Here is a 26,431-nt window from a genome sequence, read left to right as displayed (position 1 = left end):
TCCAATTTCTGTGCAGAAGATTGCAAGCGAAATAAAAAAAAAAAAGGATGTCAGCTGCTGACCAAGTTAGTGCAAGTATTGAATAGCTGACCCAAACAGACCAACCGGGGTGAGGGGTGAGCCCGTTGAGGTCGACAGAGGCGGGATGAGCTCACTTCCTTCTTTCCTACAAATAATACCGGCCATCCTCGATCCAGACTGTGTTTGTTGCCACGAGGAAATGCATGACATACTCCAAACGTGTGACATAAGTCACGCTCACTCAACGATGATTCAGTTAATGTGCGTATAACCCCAAGCGGTTAATATGCACTACTAGTGTTTTACACTAACAAGATGACACTTTGCAAGCCATGTGAGTAAATGTGAGCGGAGTGGGGGGAAAGTGTCACAGCTTCGCTTGAAGTCGTCACAGCGGCGAGGAATGCAGCGTCATGGCAGCAGAAGTCGACGGCGAGGTAAAAAAAAAAAAAGGAAGGAAGCAATAAGAGGTGAGAAAAAAAAAAGACTTTCACTTCACTCACACACTCAGTAGGAAATTAGGTCATCCAAGTAAAACCATTGTAAGGAACAAATCATCATCATCATAATTGGATCCTTAACCATTGTGGCTGCTTCAGACATACGCACACAAACCACAAAAGCTGTCACACGTTTCTGCAGCCGCTCACACGACCCCGGGAGGGAGTAAAACAGAATTCCGGTATAAATCCGTGTGTGTTTGACAGTTTTATACTTCATCCAGCAGCCTCATTTGGAACCGAGGCATGAAAGAGGAGTGTAATTTGTGCTATATGTAATTGTGGTCATGATCTTTTCATAAATCAGCGCATGCTTACGTCAAACCTGCTTGATGCCTGGCAGCAAAAAAAAAAAAATTAAGAACGCCCTCAGGTATTGCACAGGAACATTTAACTCAACAGTGTCCTTCAAAATAATAAATACGAATGATTTTTAGATGCTATTCTGGAATTGTTGAACATCTACTAAAATCCCAGAAATGGGTCATACAGTACATCGGAATTAAAACAGTCATAAATAAATAAATAAATGAATAAATAAATAAACATTCTTTTTTTTTATTTCATCACCTCAATGTATTTTAAAATTTATGGTCTATAGTTGCATTCATAATTTAGATTGGCCGCTTCACTGTGCAATAATGATAAAGGAATTCAATTCAATGGAACACCCTTAGCAAGCCACAGCAGTAGTTGTACCCTTTAATTGTCAATTTATTGGACTGATTAGGTGCCCTCAAAGGAAAATTCAATTTTCACTCTCCTGAACATGTTGCGTCGCGCACCACACAAATGCAGACCACAAATGCTGGTATGCAAGAAGAGTGATTAGGCATGCAAACACAGCTGTGGTTAGGGATGATTTGATGCCTTGCTCAAGGTGACCTGAGCAGACACGCATCTATAGTTACCATTTAATTTCTTCTTGACCACACACTAGAGCCCAAATACGAAGGCCATAAAACTGAGTGCTTTTGATTTTAGAAAAGGTGTCATTTTTGTCTAGGTGTACCTAATGTTGTGGCCGGTGAGTATGCGCAGACGTGAGTGTGAAGGTAAATCCTCTTAAACAGCATCTTGCATCAAGGGCAGAGGTTTCGCCACGCGGGTGCTGTCAATCGACTATTACATCACGTGGTAAAAGACTGCGAGCTTGACCTCAGCTCCTCCTCACACATTTTATATGAGGCGTCGCACATTATTTATTCATGTTTTAAGACAGTCGGTTGCTGGCATCCCGAGAGCTGCCAACACATGCGCACTCCCCTGCATTGAAACTGAAATCAAAGCTGTGTAATATAAACGGAATGCATTTTCATGTTTTTTCGGAATATATTGCATGTTTCCGCCGCGGCGTACATCGGTGACATTTGCAGGAGCCATGTCAACAAGTGGGAAAAGACAGAGTTGACACTAATCCCCACAATAGCGTGTGCCCGCCCATGTTGCTTGGGCAACGCTAATTGACAAGACTTTATCCAGCGTGCAGCAAGTGTTTTTTCCTGGTCATAGCCACACTGTCCGCTGCGCATCTTAACAAGTGTGGCGCAGTAATGAGACGTCTGGAGTTGTTGTGGTGACTTTGTGGCGGCGGTTACACGCACCCACTCACTTTATTCCATTGAATGGTTCCATCGTAATATAACAATTGAACTGAACACAGTTAACAACATGTAGTGAAATGGAACAAAATGTCCAGGGTTCAAGTCCCAGTGGGCCTAAAATACATGCTGCGTATCGAGATTGGTTTGGGGGCAGCGCGGCGTGGTAGTGGTTAGCTTATCTGCCTCGCAGTTGAGAGGTCCTGGCTAACGCTAACACTCACACACGATGATGCACACTCAAACTATCAAGCATGGCTCAGATTGTCTCGTGCAACCGCCCAGTCGAGGGGTCTTATTGGTTGGTTCGCTTTATGGAACAGTGTAGACTGAGAAAATTCACAGCAGTGATACAACCGTTGGTATTGTTTGGAATGTGCCTCGATTCGATTTTGTATGCAAAAACAGCTAACTTGTAAAATTGCCTAGCTTCACAAGTTAAGTCTCATACGGAGACAAACAATCCGAATGTGGATGAGACAGTACACGTCAGAAGACACATCTTAAATAATAAAAACTAAAACCACCAGGCAGTCCATATCCCGTGTCATTAACCTCTTAAAACAGTTGACTCATCATTTCACAGTGACACTTTGTCATTTTTGCACATCACTGTCATGTGATTAGTACTGTATTCATTGACAAACTAGAAGAAGAAGAATGAAGAAGAATGAGACAAAGAAGAAGGAGACGAATAAGACCATGATAAGCCTATAATAAGGTAAGCGCATTTGAATTGTAAATTAGCCAGCTAACGATGTTTAAATAACCTGCTGCCGTGAGCATCTCTCCCGTGGCGGCGTCATGCTCGGAATGTTTTTTTGTTTTTTTTTTCTAAACAGGTTCAGAGGCTGACAATTTTTTAAATAAGACCATAGGATCGAGGCTGGAAAGCGGGGCACTGACAGGCAAAAAAGTCCATGTCATAAAAAAAATAAAATCAATAATGCAGTTTTTTTGTATATTCCTGAGCATGTCTTAAGGGCTTCCTTTTTGCTGCAGCATTTCTAATGGTGGGAATTGACAACGTACAAATACGGTTACTAGCGCCTACCATATTTTACAGGGGCTAGCATTGCAAAAACAAAATGTTCCCACCACTTTGATAAGAGTTGTGAACTGAGTGTAAAAAAGGTAAAAAAAAATATAAAAAAAACACTTTTACAAGTGTCTGTACATCTACTAAAGTAGACTTCTCCCTTTTCTGGACATTTCGCATTTACCCTTACACGTGTAAGAAAGTGTATGCTTCAAGCTGTTTCAATTCAGAGTAATAGGTTGGTGTTAATGTGGCATATTTGTTGTTCAACGGCACACAGACAATCCCTCGTGTCATTGTAAATAAGCCTCACTTCGCAGCACTGTGCGCGGGCGTCCACAGGCTCCAATTCAGCCAGAGGGGCCGGGCAGATGATGGCAAAGGTGGTAAATGAGATACTAGATAAAAAATAAAAAAAAATAAATAAAAGAAAAAGACTGCTTGAAGCAGCATTTTTGATTTAGCTCCTTTAATTAAGTAAAAGAACAAACGTAGAGACTCACAAATTTAAGTACAAAAGTAAAAATAAGGATATGCTGTAAAATAAATGTAAATCTGAAAACTCGGCACAATGGGGAAAAAAAGCTTGTATTAAGAATGTGTTGGACAATGTTCGTAAATGTTTGCATTTTATTTCATGGAGCCATGAATCTGGATGGTATGATTTATAAATAATTAATTGAATTAATTGAAATAATTAATCTTGATTAATGCTCATTACAATTATATCGAATGAAAAAAAATATGGCAACTGTGAGTTGAAACAGATCATTTCCCAAACTCAAAAACATTAGCGGCTCTTCTCATCTTTGAGCTGCATGCCAGAAGATAGATAGCTCTACTTACCTCAGCCTGGTTCCAAGAGCAGATTTTGTTTGTGTTTGCACATTCAGGAGAACAGCACATTTGTTTTAATTCATTAAAAAAAGGCTATTCAAGTAAGATGTTTGTCCTCTTTTTTAGATTGTAGTGTTATAGCTGCATCTGGATACAAGTGTGGACAAGATTGGACAAATGGAAGTATACCAAAGGGTAAGAGTTCGTAGCAATGTATTGGGGGAGGGATTGGAGGAACAAAAAAGAACTCTGAACTACGTAGGTAATTTTTCGAACGATTAACTTAGTTTACAAAAATAAATTACAAACTATGAAGTGAAGTGGTTCATTTTAAAATTTGCGAGATGGAACGTATTAATGACATTTCCATTCAATTCAATGGCGAAAGATGATTTGAGATACAAATCTTTGCTCATGGTCACTGAATGAAACTCACAAGTCAAGACAACACCGGAAATGTTTTCAAACATAAGGAGTAAAGTCATCCGAAAAAAAAAATACTCAAGTAGAGTTACCTGAAAAAAATGCAACGACTGTATTTGTACTTGGTTTCTGCAAATATGCTTTGTAGCCTGGCGCGCGAGCGACCCCAGGCTCCCAAACAGCCAGTGGGGGGCCAGGCGGATGATTGACAACACTTGGTTGGCGAGCGACCCTCCTTCCCGTCGTCCCCACCTCCTTCTCCTCCTCCTCCTCCTCCTCTCTCTCGCTCTCTTTCCTCTCCACTCTGCTCTCTCTCTCTCTTCATCTCCAGGCTGCGCGCACTCTCTCCACGCCGCCAACAGGGATGCATCCAGGGCGAAGCGCAGCCTGAAAAATGGCCCCGACTCCGCGCGTCTTGTGGATCTATCCTTTCCTTTTCCTGCTCACCTCCTCGGTGATTTTTCACGTGTTGACGCCGTGTGGAGCCTTAAGGAATTATCCGGATAATGAAGGTAAGGTTGGTAAGGTGGGTGTGCGCGGTCTGGTTGTGGTTGAGGGGATAGGGGTGGGGGGGCCCGGGTGGGGGGGCCCGGGGATATAGCACAAGGAGCCCGATCTGGAGCGCCCACTTGCCGGGCGAGGAGCGGTGGCGCTTCCCGATAAAGTGCGGTTATGAATCATGCATAAAGAGCCACAAAAAGAGCATGGAGATGGAAGAGAGTGTGCGTCACGCCCCCCCCGCCCCCACCCCCAATCACACGCACTTTCTCGTCATTTTGGCATTAAATTTGCATTACATTTTACAATAGAAGGCTGCTATGAACGAGAAACACCAAAAGTGGGCGAACTCGTAACAATTAAACCCCCCAAACGACACTAATGTCATCCAGACACGTTCATTAAAACACGCTGAGAGATGATGTCTTTTCTTCTGTGGACTCAAGCCATCTAACTCAGTCTGCAAATGAGAGGCAGCAATTGCATTACATTTGTCACAGCCTCTCCTTGTTATTAAATTAACATCGATGTTCGGCCAATACATTTAGTCGCTAACTACTCCTGACTGCTTCTCGGGCTGAAACATGCAAGATTGCTTGTTTACTGGCAAGTTGCAGAAGAAAAAAAAAAAGTAATCGCTCCGTATGGGAGGCAGGCGGGGAGAGTCATGATGAGCACTTTATTAAGCAACTTATTGGCCAGGAGAAGAAATGATGCTGTCAGGCAATGTCAGTGCTGCATGTGTGATTTGGCTAACGCCAGAACTTTACAAATTAGATGAGGTGGGAAATAAAATCCTAGGGAGCAGCATGTGATTTTATTTAATGCTCTTCTGGTGATGCCATGTTTGCTTTCGCTTTGATCTTTTTATGGGAAAAAGTCCAATATTTTGGATTAAGGATTTTTTTTTAGTGTCCTTGATTTACTATGGCAAAAATGACTACATTGATATATTAATATGCAAATGAGACAAAATAATTAGACCATTTCAATAGTGCCTCTGCTGGTAGTGCATCCATTTTGTGTGAATTACTTCAAGACTGATGATTAATAAATTGCACACAACATAATTATTAACAATAATGCAATAACAAGGATTTTGCTGTAATTCAACATATTACATAGATTATTTGAAAAATAATTCTAATGATTAGAGGGAACGAAAGTTAAACAAAAGACTTATAATGCAAGTCAAATTTGTTACTATATCAAGGGGTGGCCTATAACTGTTTGAAAGTATTCTTGATGCTCACGTCTCACACAATGAAGCACTTCAAGCAAACACAACACAAAGGCCACACCTCAGCCAGCATGGATGAGTCCTTCAATTTGAGTGTGTAAGTGTCGTGTATATCGGTACAATGCTGAATGTATGTCACAGCCCGGAGGAGTTCTCCCTGGCTCGGGAGGATAGACGGCGAGTGAGGATGAGGAGAGGCAGTCAGGGAGGAGTGTTTAAACAAGTGGAGACAATGCCGAATGCTTGTGATGAAATATTCATTGAGGTGAATGCAGAATGAAGGATGATGAATTGAAACTCCTGTTGATTTAGATAAACGAGCTGCAGTGTTTGCGGCGTATACGGCCGTCTTGACATGAACACTGACGGACTTTTCCAAGGTTTTTTTTCTCTGTGTGTGGCTCATCCTCATGTGATCTCGGCATTCCGATTTGCACATCAAAGCAGCATTTCTGTATGGGAAACTATACCTTACCTTCCTGGACACATCATTAGGTACACCTGGTACACTGGTCATAATGCTTGATTTTGATGCAGTTCAGTGCAGATTATTAAATATTATTAAATGAATAACAATCAAAAGTGAATAGGAAGATCATTGTCATTATTTTTGGTTCTGGATTATTTGACTGTCTACCTAATGTTGTGTCTCACATATGCATCTGTATAAGGTCGTGCATGCATGTGTGTTAGCAGCTGTGCTTTCACCTTGGAGCCTTCTGCTGTTCCATAGAGATTCTTTGACTTCATTGTATCTGTGTGTGCGCGTGCATGTGTGTATGACCATGCACATTGTCTACCCACAGGGATGATGCTGTCATAAAAATTTACAGTCCTACATTCAGGACCAATTAAAGAGCAAAAAGGCCCTTGGACGTAGCAGATATTGCAAGCTAAAATCATGTTTCAGTGCCAACAAGCTCTGTTTACTATGTGATCTTATGCGGAAATTGTCAGCATTTACAAGAAAAAACCTTGTGAGGGTGGGCAAGCGGAACAAAGTGCTACAGGGGGAATTGATCAGATTGCTTGAAATTGGTGGTAACTGCAGACAGGGGAACATGATCTATAGTGGAAATGACTTTTTTTCACAAGTGGCTTTTTAAAGTCTTTGTCAGAAGCAGTAAAGAGAGGACGAGGAGATTAGGAATGTGCACCAGCAGAGGGAGCCCCACACACTCGTTGAGGATTGTGTGAACCCTGAGGGCAAACTGATGTAACATTAGGATGGGTGCCTCCAGGTCTGCACTGTGTGTGGCTCCGTTTTTTTTTTTTTTTTACCATCTTTGCAGTTTAGAGGCTGTTTTCCCCCATTTCACCTTCTTTCGCGGACCGTCTTTGTCTCCGCTGTTTTCTATTTTTGTGTTCTTACTTACGCAGCTCACTCAATCCTAGAAAACTCACAACTGGGGCTTCCTTTCATGTCATGCTAATTAGACGTTAGCATTTAAACAATCAGTGAATCTGTGAGTGCACAGTGTAAGAAGTGTGTGTTTAATTTATGAAGGGTGGTGAAAGAAATGCCCTGTGGTTTAAATTGGAGATTTGGTAAGGTTAGGCTGTGATGGCGTAAACCTTTACTGAAAGTATTTTGGAAATGTATTCTTACAGTCCTTTAGCAATGCTACATTTACAAACCCATAAAAACAACAACGTGATATTTAACACATATGACTGTAATTAATTACAGGCAATGTAATTAATGAATCTCGATTAATTGCATTTGAATTATTCTGAAAATCTAAGATTTTTTATTTCAATAGGTTTGAGTGATGGAATAAAAGAACAGACAGATGAGAATGTTTAACTCTCTTAGCACATTTTAGGGCATTTCATTACTTTTCAATAAAAAAAAAAGTAGCAAACCAAATAGAAAATGGGCCACAATTGAACAGAGCAAAAGCTTAAGTACCATTCTAAGATAGTTTATTTATTTATTTATTTTTTTAAGGGGAGTATTGCCTTTGCTTCTGCTGGTCAGTTGAAAAGTTGGCTCCCATCTTTAGGACATATTCCAAGACTTTATCGTCTACAAACCAGATCAATCCACTTTGAGAGTGCATTTGTGAGCGTGTCTGATGTTAAAGTTCTAGTTTTGGTCCAGAAGCGACTCATGTGGTCGAGTTTAGTTTGCTTCAAACTCGGCGTAGCCCAAATGTATCTGCTAATTTGCTCTTCATAGTTGATTAATCATACTCTCTGCTGTTACACTGTTTCAGCAAGACTTCAGAATGGTCATTTCTGTAGTCTCTCATTTCGCTAATATACATTTCAAGTTAGCTTAGCGGTTAGCATGGCTTCTCTATGTTTAGTTTATCAAAGAAACTGAAGACCAGCTACAGTTTTGCTGGATCTACTTTCGTGATGGCAATACAGACATGATGACAAAATCAACAGGCAGTATTGAGATTGGTCAGTTGACTCCAAAAATGTATTGTCGGCGCGCTCCTCGTTAGCACAAATGACAATTTTCATTCCATTGGTGTTTGGTGAAGGAGGTGGTGGTCTTGGTGGTCTTGGGGCGGTATTGCTTTGTAAGGTTAACATGAGCAGTTATTGCAGAGACAAGCATATGTAAAACATGCCCTCTACTGACACGCAAGAAAGCATGCCCGCACACACACACACACACACACACACACCAGCCTAATGATTCACACAAGATCCTGACTGTGGTATAATGTAGGGTCAAAGGTCTCCTCTGCTTTAATTGCTTTAATCTATAAGGGTTGCTTGCAGTTATCGGCAGAGGCATACCTCACTGTGAATGTGCTTTTGTGCGCCAGCGATGGCAGCGCTCCCTTGTAACAACCATGACCTTGAACAGAAGAGGCTATAGATCGCTGTTGTCATCAGAGAGCAGTAAAAGAGAGGCACCAAAAAAGCACAAGCATTCACCTGATTTTTTTTTTTTTTCTAATCTCCTTCTCTCATATGTGCCCTACTTTGCTTTATCTCTCTCTTGGATTGTTTTCCCTTCTGTTCTTAGTTCAGCTCTTTTTCTTTCAAACCCCTTAGCCCCCCCCCCCCTCTCTCAGTAACACTAATAACACAGGGGCTCCCTGCGCTTGGAACAAGGTGGGGCTGCGTCTGAGTAATACATAGGCACACTGAGGTTGGTGCCCATGCGTTGTGCATGCACGCCCACAGACACTCATTCCATCCTAATGTATGGCTAGGGGGCAGTTTGGTGGTCTTGGTCCAGAGAATAACGTCAAGTATTCCTGCGGCTAGCTGATAGATGAGGCTATAAATACAGCACAGTGACAGGGAATGATTCTGGTGTGAAGGCTAGGAGCATATACGGCGTTTGTGTGTGTCTGCGTGTGCGTTATTGTCAATGCAAAGCAAAAGAATAGAAGGATATTCACAATTGTGAGATGGAACAGGACACAAAGAGGCATGTGTTGTAAGCCCAATGCGCTTTTGTTTTGTTTTTAATAAATAAACCCTCTTTTATTTGAAACATTTCTCATCACCTGAAGGGAGTGAAACACTCATCACATTGATGATTTAGTTCTTTTTTTGTCTGCGTTTTACTTGATGGCTACATCATCATTGCTAAACACGTTACTGCCTTTGCACAGTTTGCTTGATATTCATTCGGCGGCCGATAAAAAGGCTGTCACATTAAACAAGGATACCGTCAAAACAGTGTGGAACTTTCGCCTAGGCTACACGACAATCTTGTCATATATGCTCTATACACGCTGGCTGAGTCAACTCTGCAAATAGCATAAAATTGTCAATCACGCCCTGTAGCCCTGGGTGGTGTTGTAATTTTTTAGGCAGCGGATATCTGAACACAAATGAAACAGCAACACATGTAGACAGGCAATATAACAATACTTTTTTATTTTTAAGATTATTAATCTACATCCTATGAATAGGCCACAATTTAGCCTTTAGATGTTTGGAAGTGGCAGCCATTACTCTGTGTGTGTATGTGTGTGTATACGCATCACCAGTAACAACCTGTCTGCCATGTGATTTCCTATCCGTGTCAACTGCTAAGGCCCACTGCTCTAATTTCTCCTCTTGTGGCCAACCACTGTGTGACAGAAGTGTGTGTCCACGGGCTATCGGGACTCAGCTCTCATCAGGAGAAATGGCTAACGCCGTAAAAGGTCAAGAAGAAATACGGAAAGAGCACCACACCATTGCAACAGTAGAGCTGGAAACAAATTGCATCGCCACCAAAGCTGTCTCATTCAGCGGCGTTAGTGAACCATCATTCTTTTAATTACTTCATTTCATCCACCAAATAAATGCTGGCGGTGTCAAATTGCGCGTCGTGTTGACAGTTTGTACCGTTGTTTGCGAATCCTCAAGGTCCCCTCTGCTTGAGTGTGTGGAAGTGAAGGCATGCACGCGTGCGGGTGTGTGTGTGTGTGTGTGTGTGTGTGTGTGTGTCGCTCTTTGCCCTTGATGAGATGTCTGCATCGCTTATTAAAAAGAAACAAGTGTCTGGGTCTGACTGGGTGTCACAGTTCAACACAGCAAGCATTCAAGCAGCAGACAAACCCACGCACACAACCCCCCCCCCCCCACACACACATTCTATAACGTCTTCAAGTGACAAACTATAGCGCGCTGTTGACATACTGTCAGAAAGGCGATTTCTGTGTGTGTGTGTGTGTGTTACGTTAGTGCTGTCAAAGTACTGTAGCCGGTATGAAATAGCCGCAAATTCGTTTTCTGGAGGCAAGAGCAAGACAATGTAGTCAGAAAGATGTTATGTGTGATCACAGCCCACTGGGGGCTTATGTACAGTACACGGCGTCCGGGAGTTGTAATGATATGCCGTAATGTGTTAATCAGCGCTACCACCCTCTATTATAGGCTTTCGTGGACATTTCATCTTTAAAATAGCTTCTCTGATAGTCAATAGTCATTTCAAAGGGAAAAGTGCTTTGTAGTTAATTGTAGAATTAAACATGCACATTTGTTGCGGCTGCCAAGCGTTCATCAAGGTTGCTCGTAGTGATGCCGTCAATAAGCCACGCAGCTTCTTTAAACAAACGCAGGTTGTAATTGCTACTTTTTCACCACGTAAAATGCTTTACTAGGGTCTATAATTGAGGTTGAGTTGTCTCGGAATCTTGCGCCGTCTTACTCTAATGTGAAAATGAGTGTACGATATTTAAAACTGTGCAAAAAAAAAGGGTTTGCATGAGTTTCATGTTTAATTGGCTTCACTTGTTTTGACAAATCATTTAGTCTGCGATGCCTCATCACAGTCGTTAAATGCGGGATCCAATATGTTTCAGTTGTCATAAAAAAAAAAAAAAATCTTATTATTAAATTATAATTAAAACATTTCGCCATTAGATCCATCTATGATGGACTCTTGACGCATGTCAAGATGCTAATTGTCTCGGTTGCATTGCAAGTTCGGGAAACAAGTAAAAAACCGACCATGTACGAAGCCTGCCCTGTACAATATACAGCGAACAGCCCCCGAGGTCTGCCGGTTATGGACTGCAAAAGTTATGGAATAGTATGGAATGGTCCGCAATGAAAAAAAAAGTTTCAGGACCACTGGAAACATTGGATAAAGTACAGTGAACCTCAGTTTATCGCAATCCACCTGCAATAGGCGGATACTGATTCCGATAGCTGCACATTTTTTAATTGTAGAGCTGCTCACTCTCAATTATATTCATCATCTTTTGATTATTTGTTTCCATTTAATGGATGAATCAGATTTTTAAAAAAGCATTCAATCAAAATGTTCATCACTTTATTATGCAACAACAAGATATAATTTCAAAATGACAAACATCGCAATGCAGTATTGGTTTGATCTATAACTTGTTTGGAACTGGTCTGGTGTGCGTCCTTGCCGTGTTTCGGAAAGGTGGATGGGTTACTACGCTGTACACAGGCTGGTCACTAGTTGGCTGCAGGCTGCAAAGTACGAGATGAAGGTGATTGTTTTTGTGATCGGCAATGGAAGGCATTGATCAACATAAGTCGATTATCACCTTTCCAGGGAATTTGGCGATTAGTTGATGATTGAATGCATTATCACTACATTTAATGAAAAAAAATAATACAAAATGCAAGCACAAATTGTCTTAAAATAAATCAGTGAGAGTGGCTCTCCTTTCCCACATGTGAGGGCATTATAATAAAATACTGTAAAAAGTCTTGGTAAAAAATAAATAGATAAATAAATAAGCGCTACAGCAGGGACACAAACGATGAATTGCGACAGCGGGGGAACACTGTACTCAAAAACGCATTTCAAAATGGGCAACAACTGTGTAAGTGGAATTGTGTGCCCCCCAGCTTTACAAAGCTCAAACTTAATCTTGCTGCAGTCCTAGCTCACATGAGGAAGACCAGTTATGAAACAATCATGGAAAGTCATAAGCAAAGAACACGCACACGCATACACACACACAGACACAGTCTCCATTAAAGTGACATGACCAGAGGATGAGCACGGCGAGAGATAACTAGAAGAAAAACGAGTGCAGAGCCTCTGGTGGGTTGTGGATGAGTGGAGAGAGGACTGATGAAAAGACAGCAGTGAGTGGAGCGCTCCTGCTGCGGGGCTGCTCTACTCCGAAAGTTCATAGCTCAACTGCTTGCACTCCTCAGTGCTGCTCTCTGTCAGCCCGTGTGTTGCCCTGACAACAACTTCCCCTCCTTGCTGGGCTCAACTGTCAGACTAGAGGAAGCATGGCGAAGTCTGTGACTTGAGTGGACGACAAGGACTCATATCACTTGTAAAGTATGGGATGGGCAACTAATTGAAATTTAATGGGGATTTCTATGATGGGTTCTCACAATTATAAAAAGATTACAATCGAAAAAAAAGAAAACGATGAACGTGCTCAACAACTGTGTGTGTGACTTCCTGTTTTGTGAACGTACGATGAATGCATCTTCCGGAATATGTTCGGCCATGAAAGCACCACACTGCCCCAAGAGGCTAAAGTGTGCACAGCAGGAACAGCTGATATTTTCTCTTATTACTGATTATTTTATTTTTGTTGAGTTTGGGGAGTTGGCCAAATATTTTTTCAATCACTTAATATGTGTTTTTTTAATTAGGATGTCAAATTAAACAAAAACTAAATAAAATAATTGCGATTAGATGTTTTTCCTACAATAGTCCAGCCCTAGTATGCGGTAAAAGCAATACATTCAAAGTAGTGCAATAAAAAATAATGTGTGCGATTTAAAAATAACCCCTATAAAAAGGTTATAAATGTGATATTTGTTTGTTACATATTCATTGAGAACAGCAATTGCAAGCTGCTTCCCAAATATAGAGTTACGACTGCCCCAATTTACAAGTCGGTTGACCTTTTTAAAATGTAACCTTGGCACACTATTTTGTTAACCTGAAAGAAAAACAAAAAAAAAACTAAGTATTTTAACAGCCTAGTTTTGCTGATGATTTCTGAATGTTAAATCCTCTTCAATCCTGTGTTTTATACCAGCAAAAAGCGATGGCTGTATGTTCGTTGGGCATGATTTGACTTATGTATTTCTTTTTTAATCAGAGATGCAAGTAAGCTTTACCAATTGAATTTGTCGGGCAGATTCCAAATTGGCCCTAGTTTTTCTTTAGCACATTAGGTTTTCATAATAATACTAATAATACTAATATCATATAATAGCAAAAAATCCCTGCTGAAAGCTATATAGAAATATATTAAGTAATATTAATGAATTAATAGGAATGATTATAAACAATTCTTTCCTAAAACGACAGAGCTATAAATTACAACACACGGTAAAATTTGTAATGCGCAAGCTTTTATAGGTCAAACCTCAAAACCAAAAATGAGCAAACATCTCAAAAACCTGATGTGCTTGACAAAAGTGAAGACATTTTTCAAATCAGCGTTATAAATATCTTTAGGGACACATAAGGCCATCTCTGATTAAAATTTGCTGTTGACCAAAGTTATTGATGGACATCGTTCGATGATACAGGAATTGCTAACCGTAAACACATAGAGGAATCAGTACACATTAGTTCAGTATTTTTGTGTTATGCACTTCTCTTGTTATTTCACAATATATAATATTACATGTGTTTAAATTTGCATTGCTTTAAAAGTCTGTTTAAAGACCCTTCAAAAAATTACGGGTACTAAATGCTATAAAAACATGCCATCAGGATTTCACTTATTGCGGGGTTGGTCTGGAACGTCACCCCCACGGTGGCGGGCGAATTTACTGAACGAGTAAATTCTAACAAGATCTTAAACAAAATTAATCGTGCAAGTCAAGGTACCACTGTGGTGAGCCCACAACAGCTTTACCTCCCTTACTAGTTATAAAAGGAGCTGCTTATTAAATAATCATTTTTTTTACACTCCACATTACGGTTCTTCTCTTTAAGCTTCAGTGTTCTACTTAATCAGGATATGAGATATTATTTTTTTGCGGAGATTGTTTTTGTGTTTGTTTTTTGTTAGGTGACAAAAATACCCTGATAGGCAGCAAAGAATGAAACTAAAGGAAAACAATGAGAGCAAAGTGGTCAAAGGTGGATCTTGTCCCCTGTAGTGAATTGTTTGTAATCAATTAAAAACAACCTAATTAATTATGTATGAAGGTATGCGCTGCGCTTCGCATTCCCGTGGTGGTCTTTTTTGCACCATCTTAAACGTGTGTATGGGCAAGTGTATAAGCATCTTGGTCTCTTTGTGAGCCAGCTGGGCTGTTGGCATCGCTGCTTGAGCCTTGGCAGTGGCTGCCAAACTCCACCAGTGGATGCCCACCAGAGAGAGAGAGAGAGAGAGAGAGAGAGAGAGAGAGAGAGGCTGCAGGATCGTAAACAACGTGATGCACTCGTCCTGCCACTTGTACGCCACCGTGCCATATATGCTCACCGATTGTGTGGGCAGCACGTGTGAGAGGGAGATAAGGAAAATATTTACATTTGCTGTTCACCTAAAAAGTACCAAATTGAGAGTCAGCTGTCAATCAAAAGTGTTTAAATCAAACGTTGAGGTAAAAACAGAAAATGTGTTGCTGTATCTGTTTGTTCATGCAATCACATTTGGAAAACGATCTCCACAGCTGGTACGTGATATACATATTTTAATTCTCATCAACCCGGAAACCGGTCATCAGACTGCATATAAGTATCATATCTCCGACACACACACAGACTCGCACAAATGCCATTTAAGGCCCCAAGAGGACGACAGAGAATGAGAAGAAGGGAGAGAATCATGCCGAGGCAAATATAGACACGGATGCTTGCTGATGTTTGCTTAGAGAAGAGCTGCACTCCCTCGCCAATTCATTAGTTCCACCTCCAATCAACATAAGAGCTCGGCTATGAATTCTATAACCGTGACACTTGTGATTTTACAATGTTTGTTCAAGGTAATAACTCTGCTTTGTTAAGGCTGTGGGAGCAAATTTGATTTAAACGTTTCGGCAAATGTGACATGCTCATATGGGAGACGAGCTAAGAGAGGATAAAATGCTTCCTTTGGCCAAAAGATTCTGCAAAATGACGTTATGCTGTGTCAGCGCAATCAGGAAGGAATCTACAGTAATACATAATTTATAAGCGCATCCATTGATTCGTAGTGATAAGTGGTATTGATAAAAGGTGTGAGGAGAAGGAAAAAAAGTGTTGATGTGCATCTTAATGCATGTCTCTGTTTTCCCAAAGGATTATAAAATGGGTTCGGGAAATGTAAAACCTGCGTACTTGATCGGGGCGCCAGGTCGGTTCCCACTTGAGGTGCAAAACAAGAACTGGTGAGCTGGACAATATGGCCTAAAATGATAATAATAATAATCAATAAATATCTGATGTTTAGGCTTTGTTCAAGTTTACATATAGCCTATCATAGCAATATACTCTATGTATAAATAAATTATTGACTCAATTGACTGAAATGTGGTACTTTAGTAAGCTAACTCGTCTCTGTTTGCCGCTAAGGCTCAGGTGCCAACAGACGTATCAGCAGGATATGAAAGGAGAAATTATTTATTTATTTATTTATTCATTTATTTATTTATTTATTTTTCTAAAATAATGTGACTCCCCGAAAAACGGTTTATTGATTAAATTCATTGCAATAAGGCGGGCACACTGTATATTAGTCCAAAAAAAAAAGAAAAACAGCAGTCATCATTTTTCTGTAGGATTAAACTTTCACTTCCTATTCAACAGCTTGATGTTAATTTTGTAAACGGGACCTATTTTGTTGAAATTAAATGAAAACGGCATGACTTACTAGCGAGTGGCTGCTTGCTTCCTCAGCTTTATGTCATCTTGGATAAAGGGGTGTGAAAATATTTTCTCTTGCCTGCATTTTTTTTTACACGACTGCAGATATGCATCCATCAGGTGAGGCCATGCTAGCTATTTTTGAAACAATATGAAATAATATTACGGCAGGCTTGATGAAGGCAGACTAAAGGCACAACATTATGGAATAAATGTGCACGGATCATCTATTACAATCATGGCCACTATATATAAAAATGTAAGACTAAAAATGTTCCCATTCTCCCCTATGAGCCTTTTTGTGTGATTCGATTCTTTAATATCCCTTGTAATCATGTTATTACATTCCCTTCCTTTGTACGTCACTTGACGGAGCGAGGCGGACTGCAGTAAATGTTCTTAATGTGTGTGTGAGGCCTTGAGGATTTGCATGACCTTTCGCTGCTCAGCACCTCTCCTTTGTCACTGCGCTCATTTCCTTGCGACGCACACACACACGACACACAAATACAGACACAATTACTATGGCGTCCCTCTCTCCTGTCACCGTTTGATGAGCTCCGAAGAGCATGGACGTTAGGGAGATGTTGTATAGCGTGTTAAATTGTCTCTTTGTGGCACAGATGAGCTTGTAAACAGGCTTATATACCCTGTGTTGAAAATGTGATTATGTCATGTCGTTTTGGAAGTTATGAAACAGATGCATGCGATGGAGGTCATATAAAACTTGAGCATGAAATAATACAAGGCAAACATGTGTCAAATCGGTAATTTTCTGACTGATTCTCCTGAAGTGAACTAACTTAGTTGGTAGCTGCGGATTTTGAGCAGATTGGGTCACTTCTACCCAAGGTTGGGCTGATTATTTTGAGCCAGCAGATTGGGTTGAAGAATTGAATGTAAGAGTCTTGGAAAAAGTTGGCGGCTAGAATGTTCATTTTACAGATTTTGTCACTTCGTCTGCATCAGCGACCTGGTTACCAGTCCGTCCTTTTTTCAAGTAGAACCGAATTGGGCCGTCCGTCAGGCTGTCTGTCAGTTACTCCGACAAAAGTCCATTGATCCATGAGTATGTCCCCCACCGTCCGACTCCCTCAAAGAAAAAACAAGTCATCAAATTGAGTGACGCACTGAGAGGTCCATCGGTACTTGACCCGGTTACTGATGATTACTCTAATGCAGTGCTTCTCAACAAATAGTGGGGCGGGCGGTGTGATGCTGAGGTGGGCACCTTTGAACCTAGGAAACATGCTTTTTTTTCTGCCGTACTGCAATAAAGTGTAGTTACACATCCACTCCACTAGTTGGCAGTGGCGCTTTCCTTTCCCATTGTGCGCAGCAAGAATTAACTCTCCGGTGTAGGTTTGTTTGCAATGAAAATGCTATTATTTATAATTGCGGCGGAGAGTGGAGATGGTGGGGGGGGGGGGCGTGAATTGTTATCTTCTAGCTAGGGTGGGGGGCGTAACAGTAAAAAAAAAAAATGAGTAGCACTGCTCTCATGAACGAAAATTCAATTCCGTCAGTGTCCCATCAATCGTCAGCAAAACCAAAGTCTGTCAGTCTGACACAATGTGCTGAGGCTTGCTATTTCACTCACTCTGGTTTACTTTTATAGCACGACAATTTCAAGCGTGTAAAACAAAGTTCCACTCCATTGTGGCCATACTGTAATCTGCATAACAGAGAAGCTTGACATGATGGCAGTGGAGTGGCGAGAAGAAAGAGAGAAGCAGGCGTCACTGCATATGGATGCTGATTAAATATTGATGATCAGTAGCATTGAAGGCTTGATTAGAACCTGAGTGGAAGAAGTGCAGCCATACACATTAAGTGAATCAGCACCCGCACACACAGGTGAAGAAGCAGGTTTTAATCATGCCTCCTGCTGGTCAAGCCGCCGCCTTCCTCTCATCATTTGTCATCGACACCTTGCCGCATCTTTCCTCCGGTTGCAGCAATCACACTGAGATCGCAGCGTCCCAACTTCAGAGTTTTGTATGATGCAAGTCGGAACTCTGATGATTATTGGACCTTGACGTACGGGCGCTCTAACACATCAAGCACCAGTTTGGCAGATGGTGAGCAATTTGTTCGTTTCAAGTTGATTATTGCCAGTCCCAAGTGAAGTTAACGATAAATTTAAATCTAAAACAAAGAGAATTTTCCGTTTTTTACAAGAACCAGCATTGCCTTTGGTTAGTCCCGTTTAGCCTACTGTTAACAAACAATGTGAAATACACACAAGCTAGTGAAACATATCGGCGTTATAGTGTTTTAACATTTAAAACAATAATTATTTCAACACAAATGACGAAGCATAACAGGAAGACAGATAAAACAACAACACACATGCATATATTCTTTCTCCTCTCACTGTCTCTATGTGAATGTCATTTGATTTGCATTTTACTGCTGAAGAAAGTCAACTCATTTCAAAGGAGACTTGAGATACATGAATTTCTAGCGTGATCTCGAAATATATTCAAACAAGTCTGCCAAGACACTAATATGGGAGTATGAGTAGATGAAGCGGATCACTCATAACACAAACTCCAAACTTGTTGAAGGTTGCGACGACGCTGTGTTGCGCCAATGTGTGGGTGGCTGATCAGAGCCGTCATTAAATTCTATGATTAACGAAGTATATCATCATGACATATTACATTTACTACTCCGAAAGTTAGGGCTAGTTCACTTTTGCGATGCACCATAAATCCACAATAACCTTTACAGGTGAACTCCCTTTCTTTCAACTTTCGATTGCACGTGTCCCGCTGCGAGTTGTTCAAACAGTCCTTTTTTTTTTTGCAAAGCTTGCTGTTCTCTAACAATGAGCTGAATGGCAAAATTCACAACAGGTCTTTGATCCATTTAGCAATCAATACATTTCCAGCAGTGCTCTGCGTCATGCTTTTTCACATTTTGACATCATGAGATCAAGGTGGCACAATTGATCAGCAGCACTTCCCTACCGCGAGACTTCATTCAGGATGTTCTCAAATGGCCGCATAGCGTAGAGTGCCATCAGCAGGTTGCAGCACAGAGAGTGGAAGTCACAGAAGGTTGTCCTTGCTTTATTTTGCGCTGATTTGACTGTCTGGATAGTGAGAGATCCATTTATGTAACTAAATGTAGCTCCTCATCATAAAGGGTTAACCGCGCTGTATCCGACTATACACTGATCAAAAATATAAATGCATCATAACATTTTTAATATACACACAAAAGGCCTGCAATTACTGTAACTGCTCATCTTAGAGTGGTCTTTTGTTTTAGACAAGCGAAGACACGCGCGCAATCCTGATGCGATGTAATCAGCAACTTGTTTCACTTGTGAGATATTTTAATCACTTCGGCACTTTGTCATGATGTGTCTTTGTTGTTTTTGGTTTAGTATTTAGTTTGACGTTTTTTCCTTGTGTTTGGTGTGTCTCGTCGTGTTCATCGTGTCCACCTGTGTTTGTCTACTCAAGCCCCAGGGTTAACCAATCAGCTCCTTCCAACCCTTCGTGTCTTGTCCAGGTGCCCCTCGTTGTCTCGTTAATTTGTTTGTATTTAATTCCTGGCCTCCTGCCTCTCTTGCGGTTTGCCGTTATGACAAGCCCTTGTGTTTCGTTGCTCCCGGTTGTTTTGTATTATTATTTTTTTAATTATTATATACCATTTAATTTACCCCTGCCTCGTTTCCCTGTGTTTGCGCCATCCTCTTCCTCGAAACCTCCACAAAGACCTTGACAAAGTTGCCACTAATGCTGGCACAATTTACAGTCTGAGACTAAAAACTGAAAGTCTCATCTCATCTCATAAATTGCTGATGTCAGCTGTTTTAGAGCTGTCTTTTCCTAGTCTCGGCCTTCCGAGAATATCAAACGTGTTTGATTTTTTTTTTTTTTCAGCAGTCTTTGCTGTGACAAATCCAGCACCGAATAGAAGACCTCTAACAAAACTGAGAACAGGAAACTGCAAACAATCACAAGAGCATCATGGATGAAGGGGAAACACTGGCGAAAAAGTGACTGAGCATGATAGGGAAAATTTGCATTGTGGGTTCAGAATGTCTCAAGAATCTCTTTGTAATTAGATAATTAATTGAGTCTTTGTAAAATGTGAGCAGGTGTGAGCTGACAGTTGTCTAAGGTTCTTTTCCAAAGCTGCTCAAAGACCTCTGATCTACGAGGAGCTTAACGCAGATTCGCACAGATTTCCGAACAATATTGCCGAGAAATACGAGAGATTTGAGTTCAGATCATGAAATATGGGAGCAAAAACAAACATTTGTTTCATTTCTGTTATTATCCAGTATAAGTCGGACCTCCGTCGTGGATAGTCTAGACAAAATATGCAAAATACTCCGTCTTTGTTGCCGATGACAGTAAAACGACATGCACTGTGGCTGTCAACACCATTGTGATGAACAAGAACAGACCCGGGCCTTCGCTCAAGTCCACAAACAGTAACCACAAATGTGTTTTTCCGTGTGGAACCGCAACCCCCACCCCCCGAAAAAAGAAAAAACACAGACACACTCCAACATCTACAAGACCGTCGTTTTACAAGTGCGCAAGCTGTTATAGCTGTAGTGTGACTCAAGAAAAACTTTTCACTCCTTCTAAATTACCAAGCGACTGCAGCCATGTTCCACTAGTTGCGGTTTAAACTCCAACTCTTGGCATCATGCGCCAGTTCTAACCTCGCTGAGTGACTTTCTGTCCCCCCTTTGAACCACCAGCAGCTGCATGGCCCACCGCGCAGAACATTGAAATTCGACAAAAGCTCCACCTCAATTGTTTCCCAACACAATCCAAAAAAGCCTTCCAGACGCACAAAAAGTCATCCATGAAACTGTGTCGTGGTGCATTCAAGACAGCGTCACCCCCCCAAGAATGTTTAAACAAACCCCTTGAAAGAGCGGCTTCACATGTTTGTTTTCTCTTTTTGCAGTTACGTTGCTGGACTCCATGTCAGCCTTGGCCGACCTGGGCTGGGAGGCTTATCCAAATGAAGGGGTGAGTATGCGCAGCACACATCACACACTCGCATGCGCTCACACAAACAAACATCACCATGACTTTGTGCCATCGCCACATGTAGAAGTTATGCGCGTCATGTTTTATTTTAAGGGAAGGGAGGCGGGACTTTGCAGCAGCCGCAGTGCAGTGTGTTTGGAGAGAGCACTGAGTTCTTGAGCTCTCCTTGCTAAATCAGGAGTCTTCAGGGGGACTTTACAAATTATTTCCGCTGCACTGAAAAACTGTGCTGTGGCGGTGTAGCTTCCATTTATTACGGGTTGCTATTTTTTTTAACGGTGGGTGGGAGGGGTAAAAAAATTTCACATCAGAATCAGAAATCAAAAATCCCTTTATTGTCATTGTACTCAAGTGTGCAACGAGATTAGAGAGCTCCCCTCTCCAGTGCAATACAACAATAATGATTTTTGCACGCAGAAATATGCGTGTACAAAAGGGTTGCGTAACTGCTTTTGCAGGTAGATGCAAAAGGCGAGTTTGGAGCGCAGTCACCTCACATCAGGGGAGAAGCGAGAGGAAAGCGTTGAGAGGAGCAATGACAACGTGGATGCAATATAAGAGCGACTTTGTATACGGCACGCAAGCAGAGGAGCCGGTGAATGGACACCGATTAGATTCTACTCGATTCCAACTTCCGCGTGGCTATTCAGCACGGGCGGCTTGAATTGCGGGATGCCACACACGGTTTCATGGTGGCGAGCAGCAAAGAGGCAGCTGAAGTGAACGGAGCTTCGAGAGCTTGTTTTCTCAAGCAATCGAGAGGATTGAGTTCATGCACTTGAAATGCATTGATTTGTGTGGCCGTGTTGTTTATGTTTGTGTATGTTTTCCTTCAATGAGGTTCTCATCGAAGAGCGTAATGTGTTCCATCTGTGACTCATTATGAACAAGTAAGAGCACAACGGTTTTCTTGTATTGACAATGTGATTCAGTTTGCGAGGGCTTCCTGAAAGGCACATTTGTTCTCATTTTACAATTACAAATTACTGACTTCAGAGTAAAATGCATTTCTCTCTTTTTATTTTTGGTCTGTCTTTTTATCTTGTGATCTTTCAAGCAAATATTGAGCATCAACCCCCTGAGTGTATACAAAGCGGAAATGACATAAGTGGAGGAAAGTGGTCAACTTTGTTTTCACGAGAGATGCTCCTGTTGTCTTAGTTGCTTCTTGTTTATCTCGCCTTTGTCACTTGAAAGACAATTCGATGAAGTGGCGGCGGCGTCGCTCGATGATAGGGTGGTCATTTGTCCACTGAGAGGTTGAGCAGTAAAATCCACCCGTTTTTGTCCATCTCGGGGGGCCTCCATTTTGTCACTTTTCTGTCAAATGAAAATGACATCACAGTTACTCCAGGGTCATGTAAAAACTAATCATGGATCAGCTTCAGAAAACAGGTGATCGTTACCTAAGCCCTGAGCAATTGTGATGTCATTTTTAGTCGACAGAAGTGACAAAATGTCGGCCTTCTGAGATGGCTAAAAAAAAATAAATAAAAGTGGATTTTACTGTTTAACTCATGTGCCACAAACGCAATATTAGTCAGAATGCTTTGTTTGGACCAGTGGAGGCACATAGAGCATATTATAGTTAAGAATTTTTTTGGGGTTGACTTCCCCTTTAATAAAAAATAAAATAAAATAAAATAAAATAAAACAAATAAATACATAAATAAATACACCAAAATTGTGCAGGTTTTTGCTAGACAACAATAGAAAAAAAATATACAATAGGTGCAGGCCTACCATTTGGTCATCATGTCGCCACAATTCCCCCATTTATTTCATGATTTAATACAAGTGTTGCATCAACGAGCTCATATTTGCTCTTCCTCTCCCACATGAAGTTGGGCTGCTTTTCCTCTGCTTATTGTGGTCTATAAACAGACAGACAACAACATAAACCAATCCAGACTTTCCCGACAGCCCTGCGGCTTTGCAGTAATGAATTTAAATCCATAAAAAAATATTTCCACCGATTAAGGTTACAAGTCTATCGATATTACTATATATGAGTGGCTTGTTTGTGTAAACGGTCAGTGAATGTCAAAATATGAGGAGCAAGTGGCGGGAAGATGGTGTGGTTGCAAGAAGGTCTTGTGTTTCATATAATGGGTCTTATCTAGTTGACCTTTGATCTTTTAAAACCTTGAGATTGGTTTTAGTTGGAGCCAATCCCAACCAATCTGAGACCACTGTCTACCTGAATTAGTCCAAAAACCATACTTGACCCCCGCAGGTCAAATTTAATCCGAGCCGTGCGGGGCCGGATGTGGCCGAGACGGAGCGGAGCGACCCATTTCTGTCGCCGAGCGGGGGGTGCGTGTCGTGAGGGACATGAAACAGATATGTCATAATGATGTTTGAAAATGAGAGGCCCCATAACATCTCTCCACTGCCGGAGGCTCTTCACCCCTCTCTAATTTGGTATCCCTAAACTAAGCCAGAGCTTTTTTTCCCCAAACTTTGGGAGCCAATTATGTGCTCGTAGGTGTACACATCAGATGATTGCAGCAGTAGGGATATTATGGGAAGCCGGTGAATGGTTGAACTTCGACCTTGATCTGACGTCTCTGCTTCACTTCAAAGCAATCACGAGAGCTCTGTGCTGATTGGCTGCGTTGATTGAGGGCTCAGGGAGAAGGGAGAGGGCTCCATTTTTTTTCCCCTCTCAATGTCAATTAGTGTTCAGGCTGTTTCAACTCTGTATGTGTGTAAATATGGTGACTACGGAGGAGGATTACATTTTTTTTTTTTTTGAAAATGCTTTGTTTTAGATTAGTTTTTTAATGAGTTTTAGTTTTTTTCCCACTATATATAGTTTATTTCGAGTGCATGTCTACTGTTACATAATGAAGTAAACTAAAATTTCCTAAAGACTCTTAGACCATCCTTCCTGTGTTTGTCAACAGTAATACAGGAATTACATTTAAAATAAAACAGAAAAGACTATAAATTCAACAGGACATTTTCACTAATATTAAAGAAAATGTTAGTTTCATAAACGTAAAATTTGTTAATTTTTGTTTCTTTAAAAGCACTCTAACTTAAATTTTGTTTCACAAAAAGTTTTTTTTCAATTTTAGTTTTACACATTTCCTCAGTTTTTGTTACCCGTGTTAACTTTGCTTACCGAGACGCTTGGCAGGAACTCACAAACTATCCAAATATTTTCCCAGTCCTGCAAGTTTTTTTTATATTTTTATTGTTTTATATTTTTAATTTTTAATTTTTTTTTATTTTGAGTCTCTTTCTCTCAAGCGGCAAGTGTATCATTAGCTATTCAATGAAAGGGGCTCAGGTTGTTTTCATGTCCATAAACACACCTGTGCTCCACAGCAAGTAAAAGTGATGATGAACAGACGCGCCAACCGGGGAAATAAGTTGCTCGCTTGGAAGTGGCAGTAATCCAGCCACTCCAAACTCTGCCTACAAAGAAATAAACACAGACATTATAAAGCCCTCTTTATCCCTCAATGACTATTCCCATAAATGCTTTAATCACTCCTCCCTCGGGAGTGTTGTGTGCATGTGTGTGTGTCCGTCCCGTGATGTCCGACTGGTCTTAGTGCTGCACAGATGGGTCTATTTAGCTGCCAAGCGCGCCTGTAATTTACCAACATTTATTCCCTTCTCGCTTCTCCACCCCACCCCCACCAGTCTGTAGTTTTGCACTTCTAATTGGATCGAGTGCAGTTGATCAGGAGGACTCTCGGACATTTCGTAGTTACGTTGTCTTTTAGGAATCCAATGGTGTAAACTTTCACTGACATTCAATTGGCTGCAGTAGCTTAAGCAATCTTTTCCTCCTTCACACACATGGTCTGATGTCTTTGCCTCTGTTTCCCCAGTTGAAGTTGGGAGATAATCCAGAATGAACTGGTTGTGCTCCAATTCATACGAACTCGGCATCTCAGTGGAGATGAAAAGCAGCTGAGTACGAGAAAGTTTGCGTGAGAACGCCTGTTTTATCTGTTTTGGTGCCCAAGAGCGAGGTGAATGGCGTCAAGGATTTTACTGCCGCGTTGTCGGAACGTCACATCGCATTAACTTCCAGAAGCAGAAGCAGTTCCGTTTTGCGCCTTTAAGGTTGTTACTGGAATGGCTGTTCTTTTATTGGCCCTCGCCTCATTGTGTCTTTACTCCAAAGTACTTTCCTCAAGATTTGTACATCATGACAGGTGTCTGGCTCTGACAATTTAGTTTAACTTCTAAGTAAGTTCACAATTGGAAACGCTTGAAGGAGTTGCTTAAATATTTGAGTGGATCTTTTTTTTTACAAGAATTTTTGAGAATTTCACACTAATACTAATCTGTTAGTAGGAATAGTAGAAAAAGGACATGCTTTGGCGATGATGCCTGAGGCTGTTTTTTACTTTTATTCTATTTATGTCACTTTTTTTTTCATTTTCTTGATAATTTAGTAGGTTTTATACACACAGTAATTTATAGTATGTAATTAGTTGACTTTTTGTCTGGGTGCATCCTACAATTTGGTGTTTCTTAAACATTTGATTCAATCTTTCTTCGTAAGAATAAGTATACATAAGTATACTTTTTAAATTTAAATTTTTATTTATTTTTTTAACCTAAATCAGCTTTGTCTTATTTAACAAAATTGCTAGGTATAAGAATTCATTGGGGGTTTAATACTAAAACTGAGAAAAAAAAAAAACAGTTCATTCAATCTTAAAGGTGGTGGGCCAAAAACAACCCTATGATGGTCAAAAATTATGCCGATATGCTACTTGGGTCAAATTGACACAACTTTCTGGGTTGTTAAATTATAGCAGGTTATTCTATTTTTTTAACCAGATTATTATTATTATTATTATTTGGCCCAACAGTTTTAAGGATATTGTTGTGTTTGTGTGGAGTCTATAAGCGTAATATTTTTTCCTGATTTAATAATTTCATACCAAAGTAGTGTATTCCTATTTGTAGAAAAACTTTGCTTTAGTCTTAGTTTTTTTTGCTTCTAATTAGCATGCTGCATGTATTAGTCTACACATGTGTAATACAG

At 40.7% G+C, this 26,431-nt stretch overlaps 1 protein-coding gene across 1 annotated transcript in view; it reads left to right on the top strand.

The window, feature by feature from the left end:
* Nucleotides 1-4,743: 4,743 nt before the first annotated feature.
* LOC148325943 (ephrin type-A receptor 3-like) overlaps nucleotides 4,744-26,431 on the top strand; it is a 90,080-nt gene continuing 68,392 nt past the window's right edge. The window contains exons 1-2 of the mRNA XM_088310268.1: nucleotides 4,744-4,933; nucleotides 21,326-21,390. Of these exons, the coding sequence (XP_088166394.1) occupies nucleotides 4,816-4,933; nucleotides 21,326-21,390 (183 nt within the window). The 5' untranslated portion in view covers nucleotides 4,744-4,815. The remainder of the gene's footprint in view (nucleotides 4,934-21,325; nucleotides 21,391-26,431) is intronic.

Source organism: Idiotropiscis lumnitzeri, chromosome 12 (assembly GCF_059441095.1).
Source record: "Idiotropiscis lumnitzeri isolate Australia: NSW breed Sydney's pygmy pipehorse chromosome 12, RoL_Ilum_1.0, whole genome shotgun sequence".
Taxonomy (NCBI): domain Eukaryota; kingdom Metazoa; phylum Chordata; class Actinopteri; order Syngnathiformes; family Syngnathidae; genus Idiotropiscis; species Idiotropiscis lumnitzeri.
This window is presented reverse-complemented; position numbering and strand designations above follow the sequence as displayed.